The sequence below is a fragment of the Pomacea canaliculata genome, linkage group LG1, assembly GCF_003073045.1.
Source record: "Pomacea canaliculata isolate SZHN2017 linkage group LG1, ASM307304v1, whole genome shotgun sequence".
Classification (NCBI taxonomy): Eukaryota; Metazoa; Mollusca; class Gastropoda; order Architaenioglossa; family Ampullariidae; genus Pomacea; species Pomacea canaliculata.
In genome coordinates, this window is record NC_037590.1 from 31903426 (window position 1) to 31925002 (window position 21577).

Below are 21577 nucleotides of genomic sequence, written 5' to 3' on the forward strand. Positions count from 1 at the left end.
GTCAGGCATATCGAATCACAATTAACATATCATTGTGCTTTGACCTGAGTATAAGTTTTATCCACTGGAAGAGTAATTAACTATTTTTACAAACGATTCCTTGACAGTTTGTGTGGTAATCGTAACGTAAAATCATATATAGAGGTTATGTAGAGGGTGAAATGGCTTGCTAAAAGAAAAAAAAAATCAAGGAAATATATACACGAATGACACCAAAGAATACATAATATGTATTTTTATATTATATAGATATTATAATAATTATATTATATGCTCATCTAAATTCAGATGGCCGAGAACATTGATCTGTGGAATCGTCGGCCCCACAACCCAACGTGGCAAAGTCATATAATTATATATATATAGATATCACAGCATAACATTAATCGGCGTAAAGTTTAGGCATAATATATAAATATATAGCCTTTCGCCGAGTCTTTAAATATCGACGTGGCGTGATTCTTTTGTCGAAGGACCACTTTTTACCTTAGGCGCAAAAGTTTAATTAAAAGTTAATTGCGATGCCTACACTTAAAATAGGACAGGACTACTCATTGTGAATGACAGTATATAATGTTCGGGAAAATCATATGTGCACTGAGCCAATGAATAATTAAGTGGATGATGTCTGGTTTTTAATTCTTAAAGTATTAATGGCCAATCAATGGCATGCAAAGTACGTTCCCTTCCTTAAATAACTTCATGAAAGTGATTTTTCATACACAAACCTCCAAAAGTAGTAAATGAAAGTAAATACACTGGTTTTAAATTTTGAAAAAAAAAATGAGAAACTGATTTGATTGTAGCAACAATCTTCTTTCCTATAGCCATGGATGCATCGTCTGCTGTTGTTACAGCACAGCTTCACCTTCGTGCTTTGTTTTGCTTTCATCGGACACTTACTTGCTCTTCCTGTGCAGTGCACTGAGCTTGTCTTTTTGACAGAGAAGCACAAGTGCACTCTTATTACTGCTGTTGCTGGAGAAAGGAGCTATACAAATGCGCTTATTGTTATTATCATCAAGCTGACTGAGTTTGAGTTTACCTAGATAACGACCTTGACCCTTAGCTGCGACTGTAAGCGCGAGATTTTAAAATGGCGTCCACTGTGCGGCAAGCAATAACTTTGAAGGGATCGTCGGAAATCGTTGCTGAATTCTTCCGTAAGTAAAACAGAAATTATAAGTTCATATTTATTCTTTGAAATGTTCGGCGAAAATATGAGGAATTCATAAAGATCTTTAATGTTCCTGATAAGGTTTCAGCGACAAATCTTCATACCCTTTTCGCTTGAGAATGTCCAACAGTAATTAAAAATCAGTATTTTTTTCAGGCATTTCAAATGACTATAGCATCATTATTAATACATAGTAATGATACGAATGACGATCTAATGAAATACTCTATTATATATTTTTAAGCAAATGAAATTTAAAATACGTGAGTTTTGCATACGATACATAGGTTTATCAGTCAGCTCCACTTACTGCTGACACAGACACATGAATGCATAGATGAGGTAAAGTCCTGGATGCTCCAGAATAGGCTGCAACTGAATGATGACAAGACTGAACTGTTGTTTCAAGAAATTTCTGAGTTGTCCTTCTCTTTCTCGGTCTTTGTCCATAAACAGCTCAACTATTCTTTTCTCCACCTCTGTCTGCAGTTTGGGTATCATTTTCAAAGTTTGACTTTTTATAGTCATATTTCTCAAGTTTGCAGAATTGGTTACCTTATACTTCATAGGATTTAGTACCACATGTCGTTATCTCACCACTGATGCAACTAAAACTGTACTCTGTGCCTTTATGTTCTCAAGGATTGACTATTATTTGTAATTCTCTTTTGGGTGGCATTCCAAAGTATTTTCTTCATAGACTTCAAAGGATCCAGAATAATGCTGCTTGTATCATCTGCAGACCATCTAGATATGAATATATATCTCCCATCATTCGCTCTCTTCTTTAGCTGGCAGTCATGGATCATATAGCCTATAAGGTTTCCACTCTTACTCCACCATTTCTGGCACTGGTCCTTGGTATCTCTCAGAACTTACTCCCGTCTATACACCTGCACGACTTCTTTGCTCATTTTGTGACACCAAGCTTCTTCAAGTCCCACTAAGACAAAGATGTATGGACAGGTGTTTTTTTTTTTCCTACCAAGCCCAATCAACTTGGAACAGATTATCTATTATCCTTCTTCACTCTGATTCTCTTACCACCTTTAAGTCCAAACTTAAGCACATTTTTTCAGAACAGTGACTTAACCCTGACTCTGTCCTGATCATGAGCATATAAAACATGTCAGTATTTACTTTGTGTATGAGTAGGTTTGTCTGTTGTAGAAGTGAGCGTGTCTGTTATATGCAATTATGGGTACATAGTTTTTAGTGATTTAGTTTACTTGGGTAGGTCTGTATATCATTTCTGTAAAGCACTCTGAGCAAATTATTGGAAAGAGCACTAGATAATTGCTCATTATTATTATTTAGCATTGTAGTAGCTTTATTGCAGTTTTATTAAAGTCTGTTTTGCATTTATTTCAAACATACATCTGTAACACTAAAGTTATTTGTTTATATTTAACAGATTATGGAATCAACAGTATACTTTATCAACGGGGCATTTACCCACCAGAGACCTTCACACGTGAACAGCAGTATGGACTTACACTGCTTGTTACAACAAATGAAGATTTGCAGAAGTATCTCAAAGAAGTGATTGGACAAGTTAAAGGTATGCTAAGTTTTATTTCCCTTTTTTATTGTCAGACATTTAAGTTAAAATTTGTCACTATTTTCAGATACTTTTTTTATCCCTTTTTTTATCTTTGTATTTGTGTTGTTTAATTTTCAGAGTGGCTGAATGAACTGATTGTTCAGAAACTGGTGCTTGTTATCAAACGTGTTGATAATAATGAAGTTCTGGAGCGCTGGCAGTTTGACATTGAGTGTGACAAGACGGCTGATTCCACTACGTTCGTGCCATTTTAATTTCTTGCTTTTTTCATTCATAAATTTATTTTTCATGTTGTGTTCCTGCAGCTTTCCTGAAAACTGCAGGTCTTTCTTTCTTAAATAAGTGTAACTCAGACTGTTTAAAAAAAAACTCTTTAAAGTATTAAATTACTGTCCTGTAAATGCAAAAAAAATTATTTTTTTTTTAATTAAAGTTGCTTTAATAACAATTTATTATGAACATGTAGATCATTTAGCTTTCTTATAATTAGGCACAATTTTTTTTGCTTTGAATGTTTTTGATGGATCATAAATCATCAGTGTTTCTTGTTCAATTTCAGGAAGAGAGACAAAACTGAGAAAGAAGTTAAAGAAGAGATAAAATCTATTATTCGTCAGATCACTGCAACAGTCACATTTCTGCCACTTCTGGAATCTCTTTGTAAGTTTTCCATTCATGCTGTTTCTGTGATTAAGTTTACCTAAAACCTATGCTTAGCTGATCACATGATTTGTCAGAGCCATTAACATTGACTACTTTTTGTGTACAAATTTTGTAAAATGAGTATTGCTTTACAGAAAAGCATAATCTCTAACATGCTTTATCCTTCAGCTTTCTTTTTAACCACTCATGGTCCATTTTTTACATTCTAAGCCAAAATATATATTTTAAATGTACGTAGTAAAACAGAAGTGCTTATGTAATGTGATATGAGTGTGTGGTGGGGAGATCTTTGATCGTGACTTGTACAATTGCATCAACCCAACAGTGCCATACATGATGTGGTTTTATTTTGTAATGGAATCGTATTAACATTTTGTTGTTTTTATCCATCACTTAAACTAAAAAGGAGTTTTTAGTTCTTCTGGGTAAATTTGTTGAGTGTTGAAGATTGAAATACTGCTGTGTAATGTGATGTGCCAGTGTTATTCAGCAGAGTTATAAGCAACCTCTTGACTTGGTTTTGCTTTTTTTCTGTTCAGGTGCCTTTGACATTTTGGTTTATACAGACAAAGATGCCGAAGTACCATCTGCATGGGGGGAATCTGGTCCCCACTTTATCATAAATTCTGAAGAGGTGCGCCTCCGTTCTTTCTCCACCACTATTCACAAAGTTGATGCTATGGTTGCCTTTAGAAAAACAGACTGAAGGAGGACCTTCTTTAAAGTGTTAAATGACTAATGTCAGAAGTGAAAAAATGTGTGCTTGAAAGGAGCACCACTTTGCTGTGACATCATGATCCTGTCAAGGTAAAAGACTAACTGTTAGGTACTTTGGCATTGACTGGCCTGTTACCTTCTGGTCAAAATATTCAACTCATTTGTTATAAAGAAATGCAGATCGTAGAGCAGATTTTAATAATGCAAAAGTGCATTTACAGAAGCCTTTAACAAGTAAATTTGTATTTATTTGAGTAGATTTCTTGCTTTCACATCTCTTACCGCTAAAGATCAAATAAATTTGCTTTAGTTATTATTATTTATAAATAAAAGGTAATGTGTTGCAAAGTGGATTTTTGTATATTTCTACAAGGATTTACGTGTATATTAATTATTACACTATTTTGCCACAGATAGTTGCATTTAATTTATTATTTTACCATTCTTTTATTTGCAAAGATTACTTTAGTCATCTATTTTTTTTTCTCTTATTTACTTTTAATGCTCGTTTTCAATCAATTTACTTGGTATATAAACAACATTAATGGTTCAAGTTAAAGTCAAACTAGCTCATGAAAGTCACTAAAACATCATTCTGCATTGCAGTAAATTGTATATACTAAACAATCACCACTTTTAGTTTATGTTCAAAGATGTTCTATGCTCTTTATCAGTGTAGGTTATTTGAAGCTGTGCTCAGGTAGCAGAAAGGATAATAAGAAAAAGCTTGTACATCAATGACACTTAAGATTGTATGAACACATGTTGTAATTTTAAACTTATTATTGCGCATTTACTTGTTGGACTCTGTGATCAGAACAGAACAAATTGCTGGAAGAAAAAAGAACAAATTTCTCGATGAAAACAAAATTTTCTTGCAGGTTTTCTATAAAGATTTCATTAAAGTAAATGGATTTTTCTTTTGTCATTTGTATAAGATGGTAATATTATTAACTTACCAATTTTGGTATTTACAGCCTAGCTTAGCCTAGCATCCTGTCTTACTTTTTATTTCTTTTGTCATTCTATAGTGCTGAACAATTAGTATTGGGTAATTTTACCATTTTTGCACTATTTTCTCTGCTGCCTTTTGCTTTGAGTTTTCCATATATTTCATTGGAAAACCTACTTATACAGTCACACATTATCCCTGATTGGTGGGTTTTTTAAAATAATTTCTTACTGTCCTCAGTGTGTTCAAATTTATTATTGTCGGTTCATGATGTGTTTGTATTTTTGGGTGTTTGATGCTTGAGAGTTGCAAAGGGGAGAGAATTTGTTACATTAAAACCAACAGGTGTGACATCAAATTAACATTTATTGCCATGACCGATAGAAACTGTCATTTTGTCAGATATTTCTACTAGAAATACCCCTTTGATGGGATAACAAAAACACAAGTGATCTTGTAAAATATATTTTACTGTGAGAAAGGATTTCTGTAACTGCACACAGAAAGCAGGAGTTAATGGTGACAGTAAGCTTGTACTTTAATAACAGCATGCATACTCAAAGGCAACCTGGACCCTGAGGAAGATTTTTAAGTGTAATTTCAAGTCTAAAGAAAAGACGATCATTTTAGAATAAATGGGCTTATATATATATTCCTTAATAGTAGGTTGAACGTGCTCCACAAAAGCAATGCAAATACACAAAAGATACAAAATTTACAGAAACCAAAAACATCAGCAAACATATATAAAGACAATAGCCTTCAATACAAGAGAGAAAAACCTGCAGACAGCAGCAAAAGGACTGGCAGACAATGCTTGCAGAAAAGGAAGGTCCGAGGATGTGCTTTGAACCGAAGTTATAGTGACACCAACTCAAAGATTTTAAGTGCATGTGTTTAGCCTATCTTTTAACGCCGACTGTGGAGCACATCGTCAATGTGCGCTTGTGGCAAAGACGAGTGTCACAGCGGTTGCATAAACATTATAGAAAATTGATGGAGCAAGGGGGTGGGGCGTTAAGTCTATATTGCTGATATACAGATTCAAAATCTAAGCAGTGCAGAGATGACTGTACAGACCACTACTTGACAAAATGGTTCATAAAATAAAAGCAAGAGTAGTAGTGCAACAGAAATGAAGATATAAACAGTAGACACCAGAGGATGAAGAGACGGAGAACAGCCATTCCGCCAATCAAGCGACTCCAGATACCAAAGTACACATTATTAGTACACATTTTGGAGTTTTTTTTCCACATAGACAAGGCCCTTACAAAGATTCATATTTCTACAGCGCAAAAGATCGAGATGCATGATTCTGTGGCCTGAATAAAATCCCCATAAACATATAATTGTTGATTTTATTACGTCCTAAGTTTTACGTCACCATATGTTAATAATTAAAAAAAAATTACATGGCGTCTTTTGCCAGACTCAAAACGCTTTACGTACAACAGATCTTAATTTTCAGATCTGTTTTATAGTTACCATATTTTTGTTCAACCATTCGCGTGATGAAAAAAACCAAAAACGTGAATCCTTTGTTTCGCAGTTTCGCTGATACCATCACCATAGTAACTAGTCGTCTGTACAGCGGCAGGTCGCTTGGCAATGACGTGGCTTTACTTACTTGATGTTGTCATAGACCACGACGTCATTGCTTTCCCTGGAGCCATGTATGTGTAGCTCGTTCTGCAACTCACATGGCAACCTCCAAAGCTGTAAAATTACCGAAATATTCAATACGGCCAACAATTCTGGAAAAATATTGTCCGGCATGCCCCAAAGAGGGCTAAGTTGGAGTTTTTATATTAAGCCTCAGCGTATTGCCATACAGATAGGCAATGAAAAAAAAAACCACCCCCATCTTCCTTGTAGTTCTGTTACTAGGACAACAGCGTTCCGCGGCAACGCTTACCCCAGTGTTGGGATGGATCTTTTGTATAAAAGGCCCCCGTTTAACCGCTTGCTACCTTCATTTTGCTGACCGTCCACTGACTGCAACAAGCTCGGCAGATCCTGAGATTGCGATGACCAAGTCAACGATGACCATGTCAGCTCCAGGCAGCTCATCAGGACGGGGACAGAGGATGCGTCTTCGGCTGACTGTTGCCCAGGTGGTAAAGGCCATCAAGAAGCTCAGCCATGAACGCGGCTACTCGCTCACCTCCATCCGCAACCGCTTGTGCCGCGACGTTGGCAAGTTCTCCAATGACCAGATCAACTCGGCGCTGCAACAAGCCATCCAAGCCGGACGGGTAAAGGAAATCACCGAAGACCGCTTCAGTCTGCCTCGCCACATCAGCCATCCGGCCTCGCTGGTGTCTTCCACTGCGGAGACGCAGGCCTCCCCGAGCAGAGAGAGCAGGAGCCGTCCTTCAGGCTCACGCACGACGACCGGGTCTAAAGGGAGTAAAAAACCAAAATTCATCCTGAAGGTCATCCCGGATAAGCGTGTCACACGTAACAGGCGTGTGCTACCGACAACCCAACCGTCTCGTCGCAACAACAGCGGACAGCGATGGCAACAGAAGAAGCAGCAACCTAAGCACAAGCATCTGCGGCAGTACCAGCGACAGCATTGCATGCAAAAGGAGGCGGCCGCCAGCGACGAGTCGCCAGCCGAGAACGACGAGGACGACTGCAACGTCGGCGCAGGTGACGGCGACGCCGACGATGCCAACGCCCCGCAGTGAGGAGATGTCTGGTGCTGACGGCAGGGAGCAGATGGAAACACCGAGTGACATTGACATTGTGGCAGGAAGTGATGCCATTTAATAATCCTCATGATGAGAGAAACATTCGGCCGAAATCTTTCACGATTAATAAAATTAATAATAATACCTTAATAAAATCATGTGATCTGATTTTGTTTTGCTTTTTTGCTTCGTTTACTTTTATTCTGTGCGTGTTTTCGCGTAAATGTTGGGAAAAAACTTGATTATTTGTGTTTATATTTTTATCTTTATTGTTATTTAAATTATATTTGTATTTGTGTTTAAATTATATGTGAAAAATAGAAGTACGAAAGTAGAACAAAGAATCCTCCCTAGCACAAGGGCCTCGTTCTGATTTTACAAGTTATCAACAACAATGAGGTATCCACCGCGTATGCATGGCCCAAACTACCCACGCGAATGTTGTACAGTAAGTCTTCTTTTTAATTCAAAAGGACTGTGTTTAAATGCTTGCGTATTAAAAAACAGACTAATATTAAAACAGAAAAAACTAATGCGACCGAAGAAAAGTGCCTATCATCCCTTTTCGGTTAATCAGCATGCTGCGTAAAACACTTAAAAACTTTGAATGTAAGTACACATCTTAGAAGTATCTATAGAAAGAAGTTGCTATGCATATAAAACGATAATATAACAGTGTTGTGCATCTCGAAATCTATTTAGGGCCAGGCAGTGATAATCCTGTGGCTTTGGTAGTCTTGGACAATCACGAACAGCTCCATGCAAAATCGACTTTCGTGAAACATCGCAACAAGAGAGCTGTTTAGAGCACCAAAACAGCGGCAAGCCTATGGCTGTGCATACTGTGGCATCTTGTCAAGCAGTCGTGACTCTGAAACCATGCCAGGCAAAACTGCACCAGTGAACCCCAAGCTTGCTCAAGTGCCAACTGTGCAGATAGATGCTAGTGGAACCTTTAAATATATTCTCTGCAAGATATACGAGGGCAACAACACCAGTGATTACAAATATATTGTGCGGGGCACAGCAGATGCAAACTTTCATGGTGAGCAACTTATTTATCAGATAAACCTATTTTCTGATTTAAATATCCATTTGTTTGTCTGCACTTATATAATGGCACATTGGATGTTTAAACTCCTGCATACATTCATAATTATAGGTTTTGTAATAATTTCAAATAAATAACAATAAACCAAATGCTATAAAATTATTTTTTAAACTTTTCCCAGTCTTTGTAGAAACAGGATGCTTACATAATTGTGATCTTAATTATCATTATTTTTTATTTCAGCTGATATGTATGACTATCTGGATGCAAACCTGGAAGCTGAAGGCATAAGCTGTGAATGTGTGGGAGGTGGAAAAATTACACATGATCCTGAAAATAAGTCCATCACAATATTTGGAAAATCCCAGGTGAAACAGATTAAATTTCTCCTACAAATGTGCATTTTGAAATTGTATACATGTATATGTATACAAGTAATTTTATTGTTCTAATGTCATTGAACACATTTTTTTTTTTGACATTAAAAACACATGCCCTACGACCTGAGTTAAATTATCCCAGCTATGATTATATCATTCTTAAAAAGACCATGAAAAGCTGAATTATACTAGACCCGAAAGAGGAATCAATCACAGATGACACAAGTAGTTATTAACATCAGATATTACTTAGAGAGCCATGCCATAGGTGGTTTAAATACAATCCATATGCAAACAGCCATCTTTTGCAACAGTGATGTAAATAAGTTTAGGCACAATCTTACTATTAAAAAAATGGCAGCTTGGCAAGACATATCCAGAGAACATATCTCACAATTATATTTAATGCAATTTTCTCCTTTAAAGATTTTTCAAATAAAAGCTTTTCTGTTAATTTAGTCTTTAGTTTAGGGATTGTATTAAATGTTATATATTTAATATAAACACTATAGGGTTTATCAACAGCATGTAAATTTGCCTTTTCCTCCATCGAAGGGTCAGCCTTAGAAAAATAGGGCCTCTTTTCAAGCAAGTGTCTTGACCCTGCCATGCAATTTTGGAAATTTATTTATTTGTCTACATAAGTATCCCCTGGTCAAAAGAAATTGGCATCAAGATGAAAGGGCATCACACCCATTGGCAGGAACAACCTAGAACAGATCCAAACAAAGTTCATTGGCAGAAGAATACATCAGGCGAGACAAAAAAGATAGAGATCATTTCCCCTGAAGTTGTTACTTGTCCATTCTTAAGCTTTTCAGGGAATTTCACATATAGCTGCTCCAACTTCAGATTCATCTTATCTTCATGATTGTCTCATTACAGACTTACTGTCAATGAACATGTTTTACTAGACACATGGTTTATTGAAAATCAAGTGAAGTAACTTCTTTTTCACCCATGTTCTACTCATAGCTGGTCATGATGTCACTATAGAAGGTGAAGTGTCTAGCAGTTAATTCATTAAGCCTGAAGCACATCTTACTACAGTAGTGCTTCAAGACCACTGTTGTTGAGCATAAACTCCCCACTTCAAAAGAAAACATTCTCCAACATTGGCATTGTCATCAGTGATCGGTTTATTTGTTAGGCTTGAAACGATTTGGCTTCCAGTGTTGAGACAATGTGGTCTTATCTGGGACAATATAATCATGGTTATAACGATTTGACTCGTGGTGGGGTGATATGGTTTGGGGACGAAATGACTGGCCCCAGTGAAAGTAACCACATCTCCTGAAATAGTAGATATTTAATCTACAGAAGTTAAGGTTTTATAAAAGACTATATCTGAATCAGCTAATTTCTGCAAACTAATGAACTAACATATTCAAAAAATATTAAAAACCACACTCCAAAAAGTACCAGTATCTTTATAACAGCTATAATGCAATACTTTCATACTTATTTGCTTATAAAAAATCATTAAAATAGCAAAACTATTTTATCATAAGCAGTTCATTAATGAAAGTTCTATTGGGCCACCGAAATGTCAGTATTTGTAAATGTTCTACTTCAGCGATATATTGGCAATGTTAATAGCTATAGAATAAGATTTAAATGCAAGAGGTACTTAAGTTTGCAGATAGTGGGAAAATATCATGTACTTGTTGCATCTTACAGTAGAATCTAGAAATTGAAACCATATTTTACTAAGCAATCTTTTTATCTCTTAGGCTTATGGCCCTGCAAACCATGCAACAACAGCAGGTCTGTTGGAAGAGCATTTTCCAGACTACACAAGTATCACCTGGTCAGATTAGGATTTGCTTAATGGGAAGCAATCCAAAAGCTTTCACAATTTTTATTTCCCTTACCATGTTTGCTAGGTCCTACTTGCACCAAAGTTTTGCAGATTGTGGTATGTGCTATTCTTTTAATTTTTAAATTTTTTTAATTTAAACCATTTATTTGTCAACATATAAAAGCTCATTATTTTTATTATAGAAAATGTTAAACCCTGGTTGATAGCTTATTTTCAGGGGAAATTTGAAATACAATGGACTTTCATCATTTTTGGCCCACCATATTCTGAAGTGATATATAATGGTATTATTTTGTTTATTTTAGTCTGTGGATCAATATTTGTAAAAGGAAGGAGTTTAGGAGCTTTTTAAACAATTCAGAATACTTGTAAGCATATTTTAAGCCAGTTATGATTGTGTCTTAGATTACAAATTTAGTAATAACCTAATAATAGGAAACTGGAGAAAGACCAAAAACAGTGCAACTGAAAGAAAAAAATTGAATTTACTTTTTCCACATTATTTAGTTTCAGCTGTCTAGCAAATTATGCAAGTGCAGAAGATCTCATAGGAATAATTAATTTCATATGTGCATTCATTAGAACTTAAATATACTGTAAATGTTTCTATTTGGTGTTATTTTACACTCAGATCAGGAATAACACTGGGTGGGCTGCTGAGAGAGGATTCCTTCAGGTTGATATGGATCAGTGAAGCACATCTTTTTAACATAAATCTTTTCATTCTTCCAAATGCTTCTAGAAGTGAGCAGTTCCATGATTTTATTTTAGATGATTTGTTTTACAGGTAATTGCAGTTGCCTTGTTGAAAGTTGTGAAAACTATAGTCATAACTACAGAAAGCTCTCCACTAACGTCTTGTAATTTTAATACTTCTTAAGGCATTAGTGTCATGTGTTTGATGCAGCTTTGCAAGTAACAAATTGTACAACTTGTACATTAACTTAAAAGCTTTAAATTGTCAGTAAAATTTAGCTGTTCTCGTGTAAACAAGAATAAAATGTTCTCCTTGTTGATTTTTTCGTTCTTGCATCCACTAAGCTCATTCTGCATGCCAAAGAAGGAAAGAGTGAAAAATAAGGATGAAGGATGGGGAGAGAGGAATAAAGTTCTTGAAGACTTTTAACATGATTTTTTGCCAATGATACCAGTAACTTTGGAGCCATAATATAATGGAAAATGCCTTCAGAGAGTTTGTCTTTTGATGTCGTTGCTCATTTTCCTTGTTATCGCTATCACTAGTGCTTGGACACCATTGTGAAGACCTCGCAAAACTAAACAGCTTGCTTCTGGTGTTGCTGTGTTGGTTAGGAACATGCTACAAAATCAAGTAATATATTATGCTTTTCTTTGTATACTTAAAAAATATTATTAAAGATGATTGCAAGATTGAGGACATAAAAATGTATTTGTGCAATTGTACATTTATTTATATTAGATGACAGATTATATGAGCATGAGTACAATGTAATAAACACTGAAGGCTGTTCTAGAAACAAAGTGTGATTTTGAAGGACACTGGCAAAGACTTCTGAGAAAGAAAATATGACTGCCATAATATAATTGTAACGTGTTTTAATACACATAAATTTGTTGACCTAAAATGTGTACTTAATTTGGAAAGCAAAAAATCATTGAGGGCAAATGAAAGTACTCCCTCCTTTTTGATGTCAAGTTTGCCTTGAAAACTTCAAATATTTTAAAAGGATGTGTTCTGTTTACAGAGTGTGTCAGGCACCTAGGTGTGTCATACGTTTTGGTTTCCTTAAAGATAAAAAGGTGTAGAATTCATTAATGATGTTTCGCGAAATTGATGTTGAGAAATTGATTAAGTTTTGTTGTTTCTTATCTTAGATTAAAGCTATGTTAGTTTTGTTCAGATCAAAACATCTGTGAAAGATAACTTTCATTCAGAAAACGGAAGTTGATAAAAAAAAAAAGGTGATGCCATTATTTTATATCTGATTTTTGCAGTGTATCACATTTGTTAACATATTCTGCTGTGGTGTTATTAATTCGCTACTGGCATGAGTTTTTAAAAAAAGGTTGAAGGATACGTTATGTGTCTAGATTTGTAATGTTAGAGCAAATTTATCAAACTACAATTTTTGGATTTATTTTTTACTGCCCACTATGGCTTTACAAACTTGATGGTGCTGTTAACTTATCTTTTAGCAGCATTGATAGCGGAAAAACTTTAAAAAATATTTGCTGCTAGCCAAAAAATATCTATGAGCCATCTACTGTGCAGATAATTATATTTCTCATATTCAGATGTTTTTTTCCTTCGACTTTTCATATTTGCTCCAATGACTGTTACTGATGAAAGTAATTGCTTTTATTTATTTTATTTTTTTGAGAGAGAACTAAACTGAAAATATTTCGATATTTTGGGAGTACTTTTCATGTACTGACAGCATTAATCCTGGTTTAACGTTTGCAATGCAATTGTGATCTCTTGGTGATTCGAGACATTGACGCAGTCGTTGCTTTAAAGAAGAATTATAACGATTTTTGACGAGGATAACTTGCTTTTTGAAAAGGCAGTGGCGTTTTTTAAGTGTGCGTGCGTTTGTATGTGTGCTTGGAAGGGTTTGGGACGTACTCAACCACTTAGCTTCTGTGTTCCACAGGGCCACAAATCATGGTGTCCAGCTTTGTCCCGACATCTCATGTGGGATCGTGAGCTTGATACACCCGCGCTTATTTACGACATCATCGCCGTCAGCAGGAAACGCAGATCATTTTCCCCATAAATCATTTGGAACGATCAATAGATTTTTGTATGAGATTTAATAATTAACAGGGGTTGCTTACTAAATAAATATTTGAAGAACGTGGTTGTGCTGCGATTTTTCGGTTGCCAATGGCGTCATTGTCACAAATATCGAATTGCTGTATAGTCTCGAAAGATTAGAAAACAATTAAATTTGAGAAAATGAGGCTAGTATTAGTGACAGATCTAAGGTGACCTAAAAGCTCAATACCGTCTCTCACTCACTCTCCCCCTTTCTTTTTTACTTGGACCTTAGTCGAAATGCATTACTTGTCTTACTGTTTGTTTTTTTAATTTGAAGTGGCCGGGCATGTTATTCAGTTTATTTTTCGTGATACTCTTATCATTGAATAATTTTTTAAGAAAGTAAACTACACTTGAGCAGGAGTGCTGTAGTAATTACCCTATTATCCCATCTGGTTCAGCAGCTTTATAGTTCTTTAATTTTCTCACTCTCTCTCTCTCTCATCACGAATATCCTTGGACTGCTGGCAGACGATTATTTTTCCAGTAAACTGTTAAAACGAGGCATGATTCAAGAAAGCTTCCGGTTTAGTCACATTCTTTGTTACGGCTCGCCGAGACTAACAGCGGATCACTTTGCAAGAGCCAGAGTTGGTCTTGGCAGATAGCAATCCACCTATACACGTCCTTGCTCTCACACGTACTGACGCACGCTTGCACACAGAGACTCATGGGTTATCGGATGGCGCTGCCTAGAGTTTGTCACATTGACAGGGTCGTAGGTACAAATCTTTCGTCGTGCACACCTGGCTTTTAAACTGTGCAACTCACCTGCAGAATAAATGTCATCTTGGTTTCAGACGTACGGCGTCGAACACTACCACCACACACATTCACACTTATTTTCAGTCAGGAGTAACACCCTCCTCCCCACCCCTCCTCACTTTTTTCGAGCAGATGCGTGTTTTCACTTTCGACACTAACGTCTGTTAGATCAGTGGTTCTCAAAGTATTTCGGACCGCGGACCACTTTACTTAAGTAAAAAATATGGCGGACCACCAAGGCCTAAAATCCCTCTGTACTATGAATTTCCAATTTAAATTGCCGCATTTGTTTCATTACAATTCAAAACTAAATGTCCTTTTGTGACAGTAGTATAGTAATAAGTTGACATAAAACTACATACCTCGTTCTTTGTAATTAAAATGTTAATGCGAGGAATGCATCACTTTAAACATCACTTTGCTGACATATGACGACTGCAGCCATGGACCACCTGACTTATGCCCGGGGATCACTAGTGGTCCGCGGACCACACTTTGAGAACCACTGTGTTAGATGACCGATAATGAGAAATATGCTGCACATGTTGACCATGGTGTTACTTTACGTATACAACGTTCTTTTATATATTTTTTGTAAGGTTGACGCCCGCACACACCCACACATAATATACACGCACGTAAAAGTGAGTTTACACTCGCTATTATTATAAAAAATTTGGCTAGTAACTGTCCCTTTACATAATAAAGAAAGAAATTGGAAAACAAAGAGAAAGAGATGGCTTTTGTCAATGAGCTGTAAAGTTTAATGTGAAATAAAAGAACAAAAATCTATCCAGCAATTTATTTTTAGAGTTATGTCATTTTTCTATAGGGAAGGGAAGTTTGAAGGTGGGAGAAACCTTTCTCATGAAGGGGAAATGCTGAAGACCGTCTCTTCCTCTAATGTTTTCCTCTAAAATGACGCCATTGTCAAAATTTGCTTTTTGTATATCATACAGAATAAAATAAACGCTCATTAAAGATGCTCCAGAGGAAAATACACAAAGGACAGCCGACGAAAGGAGTAACACACACAGGTCACGTTCGGACAAACGTGCTTTTGCTCAACCCTTAGCCAGAACTACACACACAAACACACTCTACCTTTTTTGAAGTTATATACAGTATACTCCTAGGGGATTTGTGAATCAGTAATAAGGAAAAGGGAAAGTACATAGAAGAATAGATTTTTGTCTTCAGTGATCAAGCTTTTTCTGTAGCTCAAAAAGCTTCCAGGTTATGAATTTTTAAAATATTTTATTTCCAGGTAATTTTATGCTCAAAGTCTGATTTGATTTGATTTGGCTTTACTTGGTGTTGCCATAGACCACGACGTCATTGCTTTCCCTGGAGTCATGGACGTGTAGCTCGTTCTACAACTCACATGGCAACTTCCAAATCTGTAAAATTACCGAAATATTCAATACGGCCAACAATTCTGGAAAATACATTTTCCGGCATGCATCAATTATAAGAAGTTCAAGTTTTTATATTTAGATACATCAACATAGTAACTAGTCGTCTTTACAGCGGCAGGTCGCTTGGCAATGACGTGGCTTTACTTACTTGATGTTGTCATAGACCACGACGTCATTGCTTTCCCTGGAGCCATAGACGTGTAGATCGTGCTGTGACTCACATGGCAACCTCCAAAGTTGTAAAATTACCGAAATATTCAATACGGCCAACAATTCTGGAAAATACATTTTCCGGCATGCACCAATTATACGAAGTTCAAGTTTTTATATTAAGCCACGTTATTACCATACAAACAGGCAATTAAAAAAACAAACCCTGCCATCTACCTTGTAGTTCTGTTACTAGGACAACAGCGTTCCGCGGCAACGCTTACGCCAGTGTTGGCATGGATCTTTTGTATAAAAGGCCCCCGTTTAGCCAGCTTGCTACCTTCATTTTGCTGACCGTCCACTGACTGCAACAAGCTCGTCATATCCTGGCGATTGCGATGACCAAGTCAGCGACGACCATGTCAGCTGCAGGCAGCTCATCAGGACGGGGACAGAGGATGCGTCTTCGGCTGACAATGTCCCAGTTGTTAAAGGCCATCAAGAAGCTCAGCAATCAACGCGGCTACTCGCTCACCTCCATCCGCAACCGCTTGTGCCGCGACGTTGGCAAATACTCCATAGACCAGATCAACTCGGTGCTGCAACGAGCCATCCAAGCCGGACGGGTAAAGGAGATCACGGAAGACCGCTTCAGTCTGCTTCGCCACATCAACGAACCGGCTTCGCAAGCCTCTTCCTATGAAGTGTCGGAGGCCTCCACGAGCAGAGAGAGCAGGGGGAGAAGAGGTCGTCAAACTTCTGGTACACGCAAGACCACGTCTCAACGGAGAAACATACCAGGATTCCGCCTTCGGCTCGTAGTTGAAAAGCCCTCCAGACGTAGAAGGCGCGTGCCACCGTCTGGTCGTGCGGCTAGCACGAAAAACCGACAGCGACGGCAACAGAAGCAGAAGCAACAGCAGCATCATCATCATCATCAGCAGCAGCAGCAGCAGTCCAAGCAAAACCGGCGACGGCGCTGCATGCGTAATGAGGCGGCTGTCGCCCGCGACGACTCATCGTCTGAGGACGACGACAGCAAGAACCGACATCGTAAGCGTAGTGGGCGCGTGCCTCCTTCAAACCAACCATCTCGTCATGCGGCTGGGAGCAAGAACCGACGGCAACAGCAGCCCAAGCGTCTGCAGCAGGGCCAGCGACAGCGCTGCATGAGTAATATGGAGACGGCCGCCGCCTGCGACAACTTCCCGTCTGAGGACGAAGTGAATGATCATGACAGTGCCGGTGCCGACGATTGACGTGCCGGATGTGATGCCGTCTGTATCGTGATGAGGGACAATGATTTTATGGAACTAATTGAACCGTGAAAGATTTCAGCCATATTAAAATCGTGTGATCTGATTTGACCTGTCAGGTGAGGTTTATTACATGTGTGTGTGTGTGTCTGCGTTTCCGTTAATGGTATGGCCCAAACCGTTAAAAAGTCAAAATAAATATGCACTTCTTCATAATAAATAAAATAAACTATAAATATAATAAAAATAAAAAATAAAATAAAAAATAAAATAAACACTAAAAATAAGTTTATTTGTTAAAATAACACTTTTGCAGGGATATGCTGTTTCTATTACCTTTGTTAATAAAGATGTTTCAATTTGTCTCTCTCTCTAAACACACACGCACGTACGCATGCAAGCTTGCACACAAATACACGCATGGGTTATCGGGTGGCACCGCGCTGAAGCTTGTCACAATGACATGCACACCTGGCTTTTAGGCTGTGCAACCCATCTGCAGAATAAATATCATCTCAGTTTCTGGAACACTATCAACACACACACTTTTCTACTTAGATGAGTTTTACTGCAGAAAGGAATGAGCTATGCATGAAAGAAAAAAAATGTAATAGACATTTAAGGCCCTTAGAAAGATGACTTAAATAACCCAACCATATTTTAAAAACATATAGACTCCCAGGTAAATCAGTGTTGACATATGCTGCAGAAATTTGAGGTCTAGTTAAAAGATGTCACATGCAAGATCAGTTGTGCGTGTGGGTGCGTGTGTATGTACAGATTCAATGCCTGATGGTCACGGACATACTATATGGAAATGCATATCCGATTGTTGTTGTATGATGCGTTGTAGTGTATGCATATATCCCCGCCCCCCATGTTAAAATGATTATGAGAATAGACATTAAAATGTATCGTGTCGTATCACCACACACATTCACACTCTCTCAGGAGTACCCCCGCCCTTTCCCCTCTCCCACTTTCCCGAGGGGTACCGGTCCTCACTTTTGACACTTGCTAATGTCTGTTTGAAGATCGACAGAGAAAAATATCAGTTGAAGAATAAATGAGCGTTAGCTTGTACAGATCGCTATACAAATGCGTTTTAACTGTTGTTGCATGGAAACGCCGCGACGCCAACGGTTTTTCACGCAGTGACGTCAGAGTGTTTACCGTTCACGGAAGTGCGGCTGGCTTTCATCGCGACATGTCATGCCAGCCAGTGACATTGGCCAAAATCGACTGGTGTGTGGCAACTCCGGCAGCAAGCAGGTCACATCATGCGTGCGCTTGGTCACAAAAGACCGGTTGCAACACAGAGGTGACGACGATCCCGTCTGTCCTCACCCTGCCGCCCCCCAAACACGATCAATTCATCGCCGCAGTTCCAAACGACGGTCAATAAAATAACATTTGTTTATTAAAGTCCATGATAACATTACTCCATCGGTTCAGTAATTAACGCAAGTTATGACAGCTCACGAACAGTAGCAATTAAAACAAACAATGTTGTGTACACAAGACTGTTTTTCTCAGAATCGGTTATCTGCGTGCCAACAGTTTCGTTGTAGTAAGCACATAAACATGTTAAGAAAAAAGAGAGAGACAATCTGGGTAGCTGAAGTTGATTTGTTGCAGTTTGAAACTTTTCTCAGTACAGAGCCAAACAAAATAGTCCCACAATTGGTAACAAATTATTATTTTCAGTTGAATGTACAGGGTACAGATCTGCAGGTTAGATTATACAGACCAAGGTTGAGAGCACTCTGACATTACCGTTAAAGCAGCAACGGCTTTAGTCACACTTAAAAAAAATTACTTGAGGTCATGTCGTGGAGAGTGAATGTCGCAACCATTCTTCCTCCCACCTCCATTCTATCTTGTTCACTCACTCTCTCATTTTTCTTTTTCCTTTCAGGTCACACTTTTTCCTTTGATCTGTTCTTCCTTTGTCTGACAAGATGATAATATTATTGATTTGAAACACACTTTCCCCTTACAATGCGATGGAAGTTGCAGGTATAAAGACCGACGTTGAGTAGCAGTGGAGGACAAATAGTACAAATGAAAGGACAAAAAGCAGGGAATTAAGAACCCGCCCCTCTGGTATTTATGGCCGTGTAATTGTAAACACAGCGTTTACATGTTTGAGATCAATGAGGCTACGATTCCATCTCACTCTCACAATAACACTGATGGGCATCATTGTTCATATTGACTGTGTGTGATCATGGCGTGTATGTATAATGGTAGTAATGACACGTATTTATACTGAAGGAAGTAATATTTTATTTAGTAAGACTTATTTATTCTGATCATGACTGGTAGTTCAAATGATACTAATAAAGCCTGTTTACAAAAAATACTTTTTTTTGTCTTCCATAGGGCAGTTACGTGGTTCACAGTTATTAATGACATCTTCGCACACTCATACCCACTACACAAATCAACATCAGCCAGACCCATAAAATAAAGCAATCACAGTTCTCTCTGTCTCTCTTCTTCATCTGTATCAAAACCTTTGAATGCTTACAGAAGCTTTCTACCCAACTTAAACACCTATTACTAACATTGACAAATTAAACATTTACCATCTGTTACTTAAGAAATAGGATAAAGTTTAAATTCCTATAAATTCTGACATCAAACCTTATCTTTGTACATATCCCAATTTTTCCCTTTTGTTTTAATGTCTTTGTTTTGTAACAGTGCAGTGTTTCAATTTCATCTATTCAGATCGAGGGGTAGATGTAAAGAAATGATAACTTGCTTTTTCTGTTATCTTTGTAAATAAAGATTTGTCATTCGTCTCTTTCTCTCTCTCTCACACACCCACACCTACACACAGTCATTTAAAATATGTGTGGCCTAAACAAAAGGACAGCCTCTTCCTGTCTATGTTTATACCGATAGCTATCATAACATCATTTCTTTTCTTGGCTTTGAATCTGTGCTTGGTGAATTGTCTGGTCCTGTTTGTAAGGAAAGCCAGACAAACCATAGGTAAAACGGGATGGGTGAGTATCGGGATGGGTGAGTGAAGGGATGGGGGCTAAATAACACGATCATGCGAGGACCAGGTGGACAGATATTCAGGAACAGAGGCCGAGACTTGAGGCTTACAGTTCGCGTCAAACAAAAGGCGACTTGCTCAAGTCTCAACCTGCACGGTAATGACACGGGCCGACGATACTTCCCCCCTCCTACCAACGTCCCAGTACATAGTTGTTGTTTGAAGATTATATTCCCCACTTAGAACGAAGTGGGAGTAATCCCGTAGCCTTCGAGCGATCGCGCCGATCGGTAATTCTCGATCCACATAACGCGTCTCAAAGGAAAGCCACACTGGTTGCTCGATCGGTCTCTTGAACAAAAAGTGCTTTACTTTACTGCCAGCCTTTGTCACCTACCACACATTACACTCTGTCCCCTGCTGGGGTTTTTCTTTTCTTTTTGGTCTCCTTCAGACCCTTATTGCATTCCTCTTTAAGAAACCTTCTAACACGAAAAAAATTTAACTAAGCACGTCGATCAATTTTTCAGAGCCATTGTGAGTCTTGAATAGGGCCTCCAGAACCACAACCTGTCTGTGTGTATTATGTGCGACGGTGTTGTTGCATACATGTCTTTCTACGTCATGTACATTTTAGTGACAATTTCTTGCTTATTATGTTACATCCTTCTCTCTCTCTAGTAACTATGTAGGGTGGGGGTGAAAGGGTGAGTTGGTGAATATGAGGCTGATTAGTTCCAGCTAACCCTGCAAAAAGTGACAATGGTTATAAATCATTAAAATGTTCGAGTTCTCACCTCTTTTGAGGTAAAGTTATTGTTAGGAATGGTCATAAAGAATTGTTTGTCACAGTCACTTTTACTCTGTTTCTTTCCTTCTCACTCAAAACTCAGCCAGCGAACGTATGTGCAGTTGAGAAGGATAAGTTCTTTTGCATATTATATATCAAATTCCATCAAATTAAAATTATATTATTGCCTCATCTGATCCTGATTCAAGTGGGTAAACAGGCAGACGGAGGTAAAATTGACATGCTGATCGAGAACAGGTTTTAAACACTTTGAAGGTCCGTAAACAGCTCGACCTTTCTGTCCCTGTTATCATGCCTTGAGACCTCTCGACAAAGTCCTGAAGGTGTGGCAAAGTGTAG

General features: G+C 37.8%; 2 protein-coding genes across 4 annotated transcripts; both read left to right on the plus strand.

Moving 5' to 3' along the window:
• Window positions 1-1065: 1065 nt before the first annotated feature.
• LOC112564198 (mitotic spindle assembly checkpoint protein MAD2A-like) lies at window positions 1066-5340 on the plus strand. Its single transcript, XM_025238852.1, has 5 exons — window positions 1066-1163; window positions 2592-2738; window positions 2859-2979; window positions 3301-3401; window positions 3944-5340. The coding sequence occupies exons 1-5, from the start codon at window positions 1097-1099 to the stop codon at window positions 4108-4110; spliced, it is 603 nt and encodes a 200-aa protein (XP_025094637.1). The 5' UTR covers window positions 1066-1096; the 3' UTR covers window positions 4111-5340.
• Window positions 5341-8063: 2723 nt separating this feature from the next.
• Window positions 8064-13861, plus strand: LOC112564206 (14 kDa phosphohistidine phosphatase-like). Of its 3 annotated transcripts, none has more exons than XR_003099177.1 (5): window positions 8064-8220; window positions 8475-8817; window positions 9067-9191; window positions 10937-11769; window positions 12268-13861. XR_003099177.1 is itself a non-coding variant. In XM_025238869.1 (4 exons), the coding sequence occupies exons 2-4, from the start codon at window positions 8652-8654 to the stop codon at window positions 11021-11023; spliced, it is 378 nt and encodes a 125-aa protein (XP_025094654.1). In that variant the 5' UTR covers window positions 8064-8220; window positions 8475-8651; the 3' UTR covers window positions 11024-13549. The 3 variants fall into 3 exon arrangements, 1 of the variants encoding a protein (XP_025094654.1); XR_003099176.1 differs by having other exon boundaries at window positions 10937-11121; window positions 11657-13549; XM_025238869.1 differs by having other exon boundaries at window positions 10937-13549.
• The last annotated feature ends 7716 nt before the right edge of the window (window positions 13862-21577 follow it).